This window comes from Eretmochelys imbricata, chromosome 12 (genome assembly GCF_965152235.1).
Source record: "Eretmochelys imbricata isolate rEreImb1 chromosome 12, rEreImb1.hap1, whole genome shotgun sequence".
NCBI lineage: Eukaryota > Metazoa > Chordata > Testudines > Cheloniidae > Eretmochelys > Eretmochelys imbricata.
The window spans coordinates 17355415-17368228 of NC_135583.1; the positions used below are offsets into that span (position 1 = coordinate 17355415).

At 44.9% G+C, this 12814-nt stretch overlaps 1 protein-coding gene across 1 annotated transcript in view; it reads left to right on the forward strand.

The window, feature by feature from the left end:
* The first annotated feature begins 7571 nt into the window (after window positions 1-7571).
* LOC144272987 (plasmanylethanolamine desaturase 1-like) overlaps window positions 7572-12814 on the forward strand; it is a 73526-nt gene continuing 68283 nt past the window's right edge. Inside the window, exons 1-2 of the mRNA XM_077831422.1 lie at window positions 7572-7689; window positions 7835-7990. Of these exons, the coding sequence (XP_077687548.1) occupies window positions 7572-7689; window positions 7835-7990 (274 nt within the window). The remainder of the gene's footprint in view (window positions 7690-7834; window positions 7991-12814) is intronic.

A 12814-nucleotide genomic window follows, 5' to 3' on the forward strand; every position in this document is an offset into this window, starting at 1 on the left:
AATGGGTGTTACCATACACACTGTAATGAGAGTGATCACTTAAGGTGAGCTATTGCCAGCAGGAGAGCGGCGGGGGGGGGGGGGGGGAGGACCTTTTGTAGTGATAATCAAGGTGGGCCATTTCCAGCAGTTGACAAGAATGTCTGAGGAACGGTGGGGGGGGGGGGGGAGGCGGGAATAAACAAGGGGAAATAGTTTTACTTTGTGTAATGACTCATCCACTCCCAGTCTCTATTCAAGCCTAAGTTAATTGTATCCAGTTTGCAAATTAATTCCAATTCAGCAGTCTCTCGTTGGAGTCTGTTTTTGAAGTTTTTTGTTGAAGAATTGCAACTTTTAGGTCTGTAATTGAGTGACCAAAGAGATTGAAGAGTTCTCTGACTGGTTTTTGAATGTTATAATTCTTGACGTCTGATTTGTGTCTATTTATTCTTTTACGCAGAGACTGTCCAGTTTGGCCAATGTACATGGCAGAGGGGCATTGCTGGCATATATCATATTGGTAGATGTGCAGGTGAACGAGCCTCTGATAGTGTGGCTGATGTGATTAGAGAACATTTCAATCTCTTTGATTGATTTGCATTTGCATTTGATTTGCATTTGATTGAGATTTGCATCCGATGAAGTGAGCTGTGGCTCACGAAAGCTTATGCTCAAATAAATTGGTTAGTCTCTAAGGTGCCACAAGTACTCCTGTTCTTTTTGCGAAAACAGACTAACACGGCTGCTACTCTGAAAAAAGGACATGAGACTAACTGGTCCAGTGTAGGGACTGAAGAGGGGCAGTAGCTGCTGCGCCTCCTCTGAGGGTGAATCAAACCCCATGTCGTCGTTGGTGCTTAATATTCCACATGCCAAGTTTTGTGATGCTGTTGGCAGAGGGTGAGCTGCCGTTCAGCAGCGTCACCATTTTAGAACAATCACAGATTTCTAGTCCTTCATCCAGAAATGGGTGTAGAATCTCACAGTCATTAGTATGAAGCTGCCCTTGTGCACTCACATTCTCAGTCAGGTTTGTGGGGGATTGAAATTTGGGCTTCTAACAGGAAGGGATGGGTCAGTCCCCCTTTGCACTGGGGAGCCCCAGGAGGGACTTCCTGAGGCACAATCTCCCCTGCAGCTCCCCCTGAGGTGGTGCAGCTATTCCCAATCCCCAAGTGAGGGCCAGTGCCCCAAGGCACAATCTGGTCCTGCTAATGCAGCATTCCAGCAATGCTGGCTGGTATTTAGAAGCTTGGTGCCTTGATTCCTGTTCCTATTCTACATTTAATCCTTTTAAGAAAATAATTATTATTCCACTCTTTTTAACAGCGATTTGGTGCTGGGAGAATAATATTTCTGGCATCTTATTGCAAAGGGCATGTGGTTACATGTATGAACCCTGCACTGCTGGGTCAAAGAGCAACAAAATAAACAGTTTAAAAAAAAAAAAAAAAAAGAACCACCACCACCTCTCCTTTTCCCCCACTCCCTGCTTTAGTTGAGGGGAAAGGGCTCACTGATGTTACGTGCTCCAGTGCTGCATTGAGGCTCTTTGACTCTGCTCTGATACTTGCTGCCACTCCTGATTCAACACTGTATCAAGACACTCCAACTGTGATCTGAGACCTAGAGCAGAGAGGGAGCATCTTGACACTGTGTCAACACAGTAGAGTCAAAGATCATGGATGCAGCAATGAAAAGGATATTGTCTCTCAAATGAAAAAGATCATGATCATTTTCTTTTTAAGTAATAGCTTCTCTTAATGCAATATATTTAAAAAGGGGGCTGACACACTTTCCTCCCTCTTGCCCCGTTGAATTATAGAGCACTGTGACAGACAACAATGTCACTGTACAGTCCATGTCATTATATGAAAGTTCTTTTGCTTCTGGGAACTGGCAATTATTATAAAATTAAAAGGGCTTTAAGTCTTTCATGACACCACACACATAAAGGGTATGAGTGTATGTGTGTGTGATTTCTTTTTTGTGGGGCTATGTTTGTGAAGTGGTACTTGTTTGGGTCTGAATCATAATTTGGAGACACAAAAGTCGCCTGCCACTATACTCTGTATCATTTTTTGGGCACATACTACTAGGTATCAACAAAAGCGATTGGTTTAATTGTCAGCTGGTGACATGGCTTCATTTCTGAGACTGGTTTCTTTTCTATAGATGGGATGGTGCTTGCAGTGCTATGCAGAATGATAATGTAAAGTGGGATTTCTCAAACATTGCACAGCATGCTATCCCTAATATGGCAAAATATTCAGCCTTCCCTGATGTAAAGGCTTTTGCAAAAGGAACAGAGAAAACCTTCCCCTGGAAAAAGAAGATGGTGCAGGTGTTTATAAATAGGGAAAGGGGTGCTTATTCATTTTTTCTTCCTGTTGGGCCATATTTACCTAAGAATTAACACAACCATCTACTGAATATTAAATATTTAATATTCAATACGTGGTGATGTTTTTGCTGAATGTTAAATGAAAACAATCCATTGAAAATAAAAAAATAAAATTTCTTTTTGTTTCATTTCTCTTGAGGCTTCCCAAAAGAGGTTGACACCGACCCAGTTTGAGAAACACTTACCTAAACCAATCATTGCCCAGCACGTATTCTCTGGGGCAACTTGTGTGGGCATGATGCCATCCAAACAGATGGGCATTACTCTAGGCAACCAAGAGACCATGCATGTGAATCAAGTATGGGTGTTTACAGCATCATTCCCCAATGAGAACATCAACATGACAATCCAGACTCCTGGCTCAGTTAAAGATGTGTTTCACTAATTCAGCTCTAAGACAGATACCGCTAAAAAATAAATAATTCAAATCAGCTTGTGTGGTGTTGACTCTATTTTACTTTGTTGAACTGGGCAGAATTTGGGTGGAGGTGGAGGGACTCATTAAAAATAACGTCTCTGACTCTTGTCTGCCCAAGGGAGGCTTTTACAGAATGAGACCAAAGAAGCTTGGAAAGCCCTGCTTAATGTAATGTTACAAATGAGCAGGGTGTGAAAAATCATAGAACTGTTCAGGTCTGGAAGGGAGTCCTCAATTCAGGAAAGCATCCCTATTCAGGAGAGCACTTAAGTATATGCTTAATTACAGACAATGGGACTTAAGCACATGCCTAAAGTGAAGGCCCAGATTTAGCAAGGTCATGTGTTTAAGGGTAGGCATGCTTAAACACCGTGCTGATCTGGGGCCTAATTGCTATCCTGAATAGAGAAGTACTTATATTCTTTAGTGCTTTCCTGAATCAGGGCCTAAGATATTTAATTTATCCCCTATATCCATCTAAAAGCAGGACTTCCACTGAATTATCACTAGAAGTTATTTAACATCTGTTACAAACAAGTACAGGAGCTAGGACTAGAATTAGAATCTCTTTAGCTGCAAATCAGTGACTTTATCTCATCTACTCTAACATAAGAGACTTTGATAGATTGATTCTGGAATGCTTAGCCTGCTTTAGGGTATACCTTTGAAATGTCTGATTTCTGTCGTTATGTGAGTTCACTTTGAATATTGGTTTATAGCTTTTTTTTTTTTTTTACATTGAATCATGTATTTATGTAATTTTAATCACAAATGTAGTCAAGCAACCTTTAGCTTTTAGGCAAAGTTATTTTTAAAGCCCTGCAAATCTGCAGATATCCACTTTGTATCCATGGATGCGGATATCCACAGACCATGTTTGCAGATCACAGATGGATGCGGATCCAAATTTTATATCTAGAGCCCTGGAAAGCTGCAGCTAACCGCTTTATATCCATGGACCATGTTTGCAGATGCGGATACAAATTTTGTATCTGCATAGGGCTCTAGTTATTTTATTGTTATATATTTTGTTACATACCTCTGTGGGTGGCTGAGTAAATCCAACTTTAAGGCTTGGGGTTTAAAATGTCTATGAATATCAGGTATGAAATAATTGAACTAACATTCTCTTTCCTGAGAACCACAACAATACATATTTTACTGATAATAAACAATAACTCTTTCTGTAATCTGGATTCTTTGTTCCTGTGTTTCAAGAAATAACTTGATTTAGGAAATATAGATAGAGTTTCTTTTCCAGCCCCATTCCATAGTTTGTGAATTCAGGCACAAAAAGCAGCTTCTGAGAAAAAGGAGATTACAGTAAAAAATTAAATTAGTCCATTTCTGTCATTTGCTTGGAACAAAGACAGATTATCTGAAAATGGTTTCTCTCTCTCTCTCCCCTTCTGTATGCAAAATATTTAAGTTTTTTTTCATTTCAGATTATCAAAAGCAATCTTTTTATTTGTCTCCTATAATCTGTTATGATGGCGCTGAGTTCTGTCATTAGACTTGCTAAAATGTTCTGTTACCATGCATTTCATTTTCTATGGAGAGTAATGTTTATTTTCTTGCTTGATGTCATGGTAACAGAAATACTTACCTTATATTATGTCTAAGTTTATGTTTTAAATGCAGACAATGCAGGTTATAGATTGGTGTATATCCCATTTGAAACAGAGAGCATTCGCTAGGAGAAAATCCCTTCTGAGTTGCCAGTGCCTGGTTCTAGCTGTTGCTCTGATGCCACATATGCATCTAACACTGAATGAGTTAAAAATACAGTAGATGTGTTTAGGGACACCAGCTTAAATTTTCAGGGGCCTGATTATTCTGTTAGTTGCATGTGTGCAATTCCCACTGAAGGCAATGGAAGTAGTGCATACGAACTTGCCAGGATAATTGGGCCCCTGAATTGCACACGATTTAAACCCCAAAACGGCCATTGATTCCTGTGGGCATCAAATCACTAAATCTCGTACAATTCCTTGACTTTAGGATTGAGTGCTATTTTTTCAGAGAACTCGGTGAGATCTCAATGAATCTGAAAATATTTGATCACCTGTGATGTATTGCTATCCACTGGTAGGAGGAATAAAAGAATGTAATGTATGTGAGCTTAATTTAGAAGCACAGAAACAGAGATGTAGTTAAAATGTTTTAAATCTTGGCTAAGGAGTACTGCAATCTGTGACATACTATGCAGAGAAAAGGAGGATGAAACCCTACGGTGCAAGGGCAAAGTAATAAAAGGAGTAGCTAATATATAAAGGTATAGTAAGAGAGCAAGGAACGACTTGGTTTAAAAGGTCACTCTCCGTTGATTTTCCGTATGGAAATATCCTACAGAATACAATACATTATAAAATGTAATCCCTTGATACTAGATAGTACTACACTTGATTTTAGTCAAAAGGTCAAATTCAGACCAATTTGTCTGTATTATCATTCAGTTGCTGCTGATCTGAGATGACTACTGAGGTCCAGGTGAGTTACCATTATTCTAATGACAGGTTTCAGAGTAACAGCCGTGTTAGTCTGTATTCGCAAAAAGAAAAGGAGTACTTGTGGCACCTTAGAGACTAACCAATTTATTTGAGCATGAGCTTTCGTGAGCTACAGCTCACTTCATCAGATACATACCGTGGAAACTGCAGCAGACTTTATATATACACAGAGAATATGAAACAATACCTCCTCCCACCCCACTATTCTAATGTGGACCTTATCTTTGGCTAATTGCTTCAAAAATTAAGTAAATATCCCATCCATTGTCCGACTGATGGCATGGCACAGGTGGACTAGGGAAAGGTGGTGATTGCAGAAGGAAGAGTGGCCATGAAAGGAGAATTTTAAGGTTTGTTACATTAAACATCTTGAGCCTGCAGCTTTTCTGAAAGTATGGGAAATGGTGAAGGCCAGGTGACTCTGGAGATTGTTGAAGTGCTAAAATTCATTAGTTCATGTTTGTACAGTAGTTAGGAGTTGAAAGCACTATGTCCATGATAAGTATTAAGTAATGATCACTGGTTTTGGTCTATTTATACAAGTCCCCAGTAATCATAGCAAAGAATTATGTGAATGAGAGAAAAGTATGAGTGTCCAGCGTTTGGCATAGAAAAATGCAACTGTGTGATCTCCTGAATTAAATCAGTACCTGGAGACCAGGTACTGATGCCTATGACACAAGGAGGAGCCCTGTGGTTCCTAACAACAAGACCAAGAAAGAGTTGTTTCAATAGTGTATAATCACTCCCAAATCTGAACAGATATACAGGTGATCAACAAAAGGTACTCCCCCCGCAATCCCCAGGCCATGCCACTGCCATATTTCAAAAGCCTGCTGCAAACACAGGGGTGACAGAGCTACACAGAATATGGTCCCAAGAATCTTACACTGGACCATGCTAGGTAACCCAAATACAGGGGTCCCTGCAGGCCCCCCTCTACCAGTGGTTTGAGCATTGGCCTGCTAAACCCAGGATTGTGAGTTCAATCCTTGAGGGGTCCATTTAGGGATCAAAAAAAATATTGGGGATTGTGCCTGCTTTGAGCAGGGGCTTGGACAAGATGATCTCCTGAGGTCCCTTCCAACTCTGATAGTCTATGAGTCTATCTCATCTCGTCCCCTAGCCAGGCCATTGCCCACAACCTGGTCCCCACACCGCGTCGCGGGAGCTCTAGTCAGAGCGTTTCCTAACCCAACCCTGCGCTCCAGCCCTGAGCCAGGCGAGACTGGGCACGCGGAGACTCGGGTTGTTACCCGGCAGCGCGGGGCGGTTCGGGTAACCGGGCCCGGGGCCGGCAGGCTCAGGGGAGCAGCAGCAGCCAGCTGGTCAGGGAGGCGTGGGGCGAGCCGCGGGACCAGGGGAGGGGCAGCCCCGCCGCGTCCCAAGCGGCAGCCGGGCTCGCAGTAGCGGGAGGACGGCTCGGCCCGGCTCGGCCGGGAAGGGGCGCAGCCGGTGTCGGCGGGCGGCCCCGTCAGCGAGGGCACGCCGGGGCCACCAGCCGGACTGCAGGGAGGGGCAGGCGGGGGACCATCCCCAACTAGGGAAGGGGGACACCCCAGCCGCCCGGTAGCCGTGGGCGCCCCCACGTGGGGCAGGTGCGCGCCGGTCTCCTCCCCAGGCAGCTGTAACCCCCGGGGAGCCGGAGGGGGGCGACGCGTGCCTTGAAGGCCCCCCCAGCGGCCGCCCCCGCTCCAGGCGGGGATGCGGGAGCCGAAAGGGCGCGGGCCGGGGTGGAGACGCCCTGGAGCGGGAGCAGCCACTGCCCCGCGTCTCCTGCCCGCGTGCCCAGCTGCAGCTCCCCCCCGCGTCTCCGCCGGGGGGACCTGGCCTACTGGTTCAGTGGGGGCTCCCGCGCTGCTCCCCTCGGGCTCGCCCCGCCCAACCCCCAGGGCAGGGAGCTGCCGCCGCCGCCGCCCCGGGCAGGGGTCATGGAGCGGGGGCTGCGGCGAGTTCGCCCAGGGCTGGCGCCGCGTGCAGCCGGCGGGGCTCCCCTGTGTGCGGGGCCGGACCCTGGGGGAGCTGCGGGAATCTCCCCCGGGCTGACGCCCCTCGCCCGGTGTGGGCGCGTGGCCGCTGCGGGGAGGGCGGCTCCCCCTGCGCGGGGCTGGGCGCTCCCCGCCCGGGCTGCCGCCTTCTCAGGTGCGCTCGCCTCCCGCTTTGCTCCGCGGCGCCGCCGCCGCCGCCGCCTGCCCGGAGCCCCGCTCTCCGGCGGAGCGGGGAGCATGGCGGCGAGCTGGAGATCGAGCACCGCTCCATGGCCGAGGAGGACCCCAACGGCAAGCAGCACCGGGCGGTGGCCCGCAGCCGCACCGTGCCCCGCTGGGGCCCGCAGCGCTCCGGGGCCCGCCGGCTGGCCCGGCTCCCCTCGCCCGGTAAGCCGCGCGCGCCCCCGGCCCGCCCGCAGGGACCTCGCGCGGAGGGAGGGGCTAATGCCATCCTGTCCCCGGCTTGCCGAGGCGCTTTAATCCTCCTCGGCCCCCCAGCTGCTGCTGCTGCTGCTGCTTCTGCTTCATGCAGTTCGTAGGCGAGCGCGGTGCAAAGTGGCCCAGAGCCCCGCGGATACGGGGCGTGAAGGGAGGGCGAATGTGGCGGCCCGGGACCTCGCGCCCATCGCACTGATTTCCACCGCTGCGGAAAGTGGAGGGGCCTTATCCCCTGGCTCCAAAGCCCCAGGTGCTGCGTACTTCTCGCGGTGTTCAATGTAGATTGCACTGATCTAACCATTCCCTGAGCCCAAACTGGGGCTCTTCTTCGCCCTGGCACCTTTTAGCTTCATAATCTAATATCCTGGTTTTCAGTCCAAGCCCATTTGGGTGACTGTGGCTGCTTTTTTAGTTCAGTGGACAGCGTGAAACACTCAAGATAACAGCTAGATGGACAGGGCAACATTGCTGCATGTCCTCTGTAAAAGTGTAATAGAACAACATATGAAGAAGTGACAACGTTAAGGTGAAGACTTTAAATACCGCATTAGAGATGGATGTCCAGGCCGGGGATAGAGGGATTCCAAATCTAATTAATTTAAAAATAAAAAGTCAAAAGTAGTTTGGGGGTATTATAGCCACCTCTGAGTCCCCCATTAACTTTTGTGGTTTTACAATCATATTTTCTAATCTTTTAAAACATTTTTCTGTGCTGTCTGAAAGGGCCAGGCAACTAGAGAGGAAACTGACTAGCTGCGTAGAGTGATGTCAAATGCACAAAGTAAACTCTCTTGGAAAAGTTTCAGAGTAACAGCTGTGTTAGTCTGTATTCGCAAAAAGAAAAGGAGTACTTGTGGCACCTTAGAGACTAACCAATTTATTTGAGCATGAGCTTTTGTGCATCCAATGAAGTGAGCTGTAGCTCACGAAAGCTCATGCTCAAATAAATTGGTTAGTCTCTAAGGTGCCACAAGTACTCCTTTTCTCTTGGAAAATAGATTTTACATATTTTTCACCCTGTAATCTCTTTCTGTGATAGTAATCTTTAGCGTCTAGCCACAGACTATGGTTTTCAAAAGTAACCAGTGATTTTGGGTGCCCAAACTGATTGTCTGAAGGGGACTGAGCTCCTACTATCTGATGATCACACACATTTAAGGCATCTCAGGTTGGGCACCCAATATCACTAATCACTCTTGAAAATTTTGACTAGACGGGCAGTGGAATGATGTTAGTGTGCTAACCACTTGACTGCATCTACACTGAAAATTTTAGGCATTTTTTTTCCATTCTTGGTCTAGCACTGGTGCATGTACTTTGGTTCTAGGAATGTTAGTGTTGCTAACATTGTGTCTTCTATAGAATGTTCATTCAGATCAGCGGAGCTGAATGGTAGCTTGATATTGCATACGTGTAGTAGATACTCTTCAAATGGCGTTTTGTCTAACATTTCCTTTTTCTTACCAAAAGTCACCAGACCCACTTTTTGCCACCTTCAATGTGAGACAAGTTGGTTGTGACTGGAGGTGGCTACCATCTTCAGGTTGTTCAGTGGCCTACGTGAAATGAGTTAGTGATCTCAATCTATTTGAATGAGAGTCCACATGACAAACGTAGCACTAATTGGTCTCCTTGTCAGCAGTCTTGACAGAGAATGGGGTTGAATGGAGCTTGAACTGTGGTCTCAATCAAAGAGGTGGTCCGCTCCCGGAGTCATGGGTGAAGCCTATTGATGTGGTGATGTACCCTGGCCTTGAACAAACAAAGAGCTTGACACGGCCTCCCCCCGCCCCCCTTTGGCCTCAGGAGGACTCTACTAGCAAATCACTGTTTGTTCTAACAGATCAGTATTTAATAAACACTTCATAAATTTTTTCAAGTTAAGTGTTACACTTGCTCAAGTTTTATGTGGCCAGTATTTTTGGGTGTTTTTTTTTCCAGACAGTCCCAAATATGTTGAAGATGTAGAAAAGTTACTGTTGTTTATACGGTGTTTTAGTTGTATATACCACTTTACAGTTGCATCGGAAGATTAGGCTCTTTCACTGAGGAGCTCCTAATCTAATTTAGGCAGATACCACACAAATGACAGAGGATCAGGAACTGAGGGCTTTGGAGAAGAGAGCAGCCTTTGAAGTATAAGTGAAAGAAGTAAGCACTGAGGAGGAATTTGAGGGAGAGTGAGGGTGCTTGCTTCGGGGAAGAGGGAAGCTGCTCAAAGTGGAGGGGACAGCATGATAATAGAAAGGTCAAGTGGAAGAGACAAAGGGAACATTAGGGAGAGAGGATTGATTGGTATTCCGGCTTCTGTCTGGGGTAGAGGTGGAAATGAGTGCTGAGAAGTAGGCTCAAGCAGAGCTAGAGCAGGACTTGGGATTTGAGAATAAAGAGCATATGTTTGATTGAAAGGTGGAAGGTCCAGCGAAGTTAGTTGAGAACAGGGACAAAGTGGTTGGAATGGCAGATGGTGTTTTAGCTTGCAGTGTTTTGGATAGACTAGTGAAGTAGGAGGACTGAAGGCAGTTGCAGATCATGAGGTAAGAGATGATCATAATGTGGACTGGGTTTGTCATAAAATGTACAGAGAGGAAGGGTCAGATATTTAAATATAGTGGAAGAAGTGACATGACTTGGCAAGAGCATGATTCTGGAAATGGGCTGAAAGACAGCAGGGAGAAGAACAGAACATTAAGATTGCAAGATTGTACGGCAGGGAGAGTAGTGGTTTTAATAACAGTGATAAAGTAAGTAGTGCAATAAGGAAGAGGGTTTTGGATGGAAGCTAAGAAATTTGGCTTTTGTCATAGTGAGTTAAGATAATGGCGGGACATCCAGAAAGATGTCACTGGTGACAGATGGGGAGAGGTGGAGTTGGGACTTGGTGGCATAAGTATTGTATCTGTGTTTTAACTGTGGGTATGTCACCTCAGTAATTAGCATTTGAAGGAGGAGACTGAAGTGAGAACCCTGTGGGCTACCTACAGATATGGGGAGATGGGAAGATGAGACCTAGCTAGAGGAGATGCGGAAAGAGTAGTCCCAAAGTAGAACAATAGCACACTGTGCTGGAAGCCCAAGGAAGGGGGAGTGTCTTTGTAAAGAGGGCAATCCATGATGTTAAGGTAGGTAAGAGGTCAAGGAGAACAAATAGAGTGAAGAGACCTTTGGATTTGTCTAGGAATTGGTCACTGGAGACAATGATGACACTTTCAGTAATATGGAGAAAGCAAAAGCCTTGAATTTGACATTGTTGCCAACCTCTGAAGAGGTTTGTGTATGTTACTCATTAAAAAGAGGTCCCATCTGGTGGAGTACCCATATGTTTATTTCATGAAAAGCAAATTGCTAAGATGTTTGTAATTTTAATGGAGATGGGGTCTGAAGGGTTAATTTTTCAACTGGTTTTGAAACCTTGTATTTTACAATGAAAAGGTCATGTTTGTGGATTAGGGGGTATTTTTGGCACAGTGTGTCACAGATTGAGCTGCATGACTTCCATTAATGTTAATGTGAATAGCACAACTATATCTATGCCCGTTTTCCTAAAAAATTCTTTAGATGTAATTATATAATAGTAAAATCATTCTTAATTAGCCTTGAACAGTGACATTTTTAGGCTTCAGAGTGGCAACTAATTTGTGTATACAGTTTAAAATAATACAATTGTAATTTCAACCTGTTTGTAACTAAAACATAAAAAATGAGCCCTAACAATCAAGAAATGGTGAAAAGTTCTTTCTGCAGCTAAAAATCTGTGTTGAATGTATGTCCAGAATAGGAGCATGTGCAGCTAAATAAATATAAGGTAAAAATGCTATTTTGTGAAGTCTCTCTTTGAATATTGAAGTTTTTGGTGTAACTTGTATTTTTGTTTAATATCACTGTTGCGTTCATAATCTGGAAATGGTACTCCTCCTCCTCCTTGGAAAAATGCAGTTTAGATCGGGGGGGGGGGGGGGTGTCACAGTTCTGGAATTTGTTTCAATTGCAGGTCTCAAAGAAAAGGTGCGGCACTCCACAGAGCTAGGACCCAGTTTACTAACGCAGGCTCCCAGTCTGCAAATGGATAGGTGGTACAGATCTTTACACCTATGCTAAGTTCTGTTGACGCCAGTGGGACTCAATATATGTGAAAGGGTCAGTGCAAGTGCACCTGTTTGTGGAATCAAGGTCCTGTTCTGCATGCACACAGACACACATGCGCTCTCTCTCAATCCATGGGAGCCTGGGTTGCAAGCTTTGTGGATCCCAAGGACTGACCTGGATTCATTTTCAGCATGCATATTATTGCTGTTTTGTATAAGAAGATCCTCATTCAAGCAATTATGTTCAGAACCAATATACCAAAGCTTTGATCTTTGATTTGGAATTTCCAGTCCACTAAGTTTACTTTGCACTGCTCAGGTGGCACCAAGTGGAAGGATTCTGGTCATAGCCATCAGGCAGAGAATTCCCCTCATGCTGGAGAAGTTTCTGCTGGTATCAGTGTGACAAAGGAAGTGGAGCTGGCTCCTCCACCCTCACACCTTCCTCCATGTGCAGACACAAATGGTTATAACAATATCTCACCTTCATCAGTAGATTTGAAAGCACTTTACAAAGGATGTCAGTATAATTATCAAATGAGTGTCTAGAGCCTACACATCAAAGTTACCTTTCAGTCTCTTTCCATCTATTAAAAACTGCTGCACAGCTGGTTTAAAATAAGCTTTGTTGCATCACATCAGGAAAAGTGATGATCCTTAAGCAGGTAAATAATTTCAATAAATGATCTACTGGTATTTTGACGCTGGTTGGATGTTGCTCAGAAATGATAATATACACATTACACAATGACTCAATCAATGCAGAAAAACTTGCGTATTTTTTAAAAAAAAAACTTCATACAAAGGAAATCCTGTCTGGCTACTCCCTGTGACAGTTTTATGCATATCTGTTTCAGTCAGTCAGTCAGAAACAGCACAGAGATATTTCTATCACCAGCACCTTGTCCTGATTTCCTCGTGCATGTGTTTTTATGTACCTCGTGGAAGTAACTCTTTCAATATGATCCGGGTATTTACCTCTGAATCTT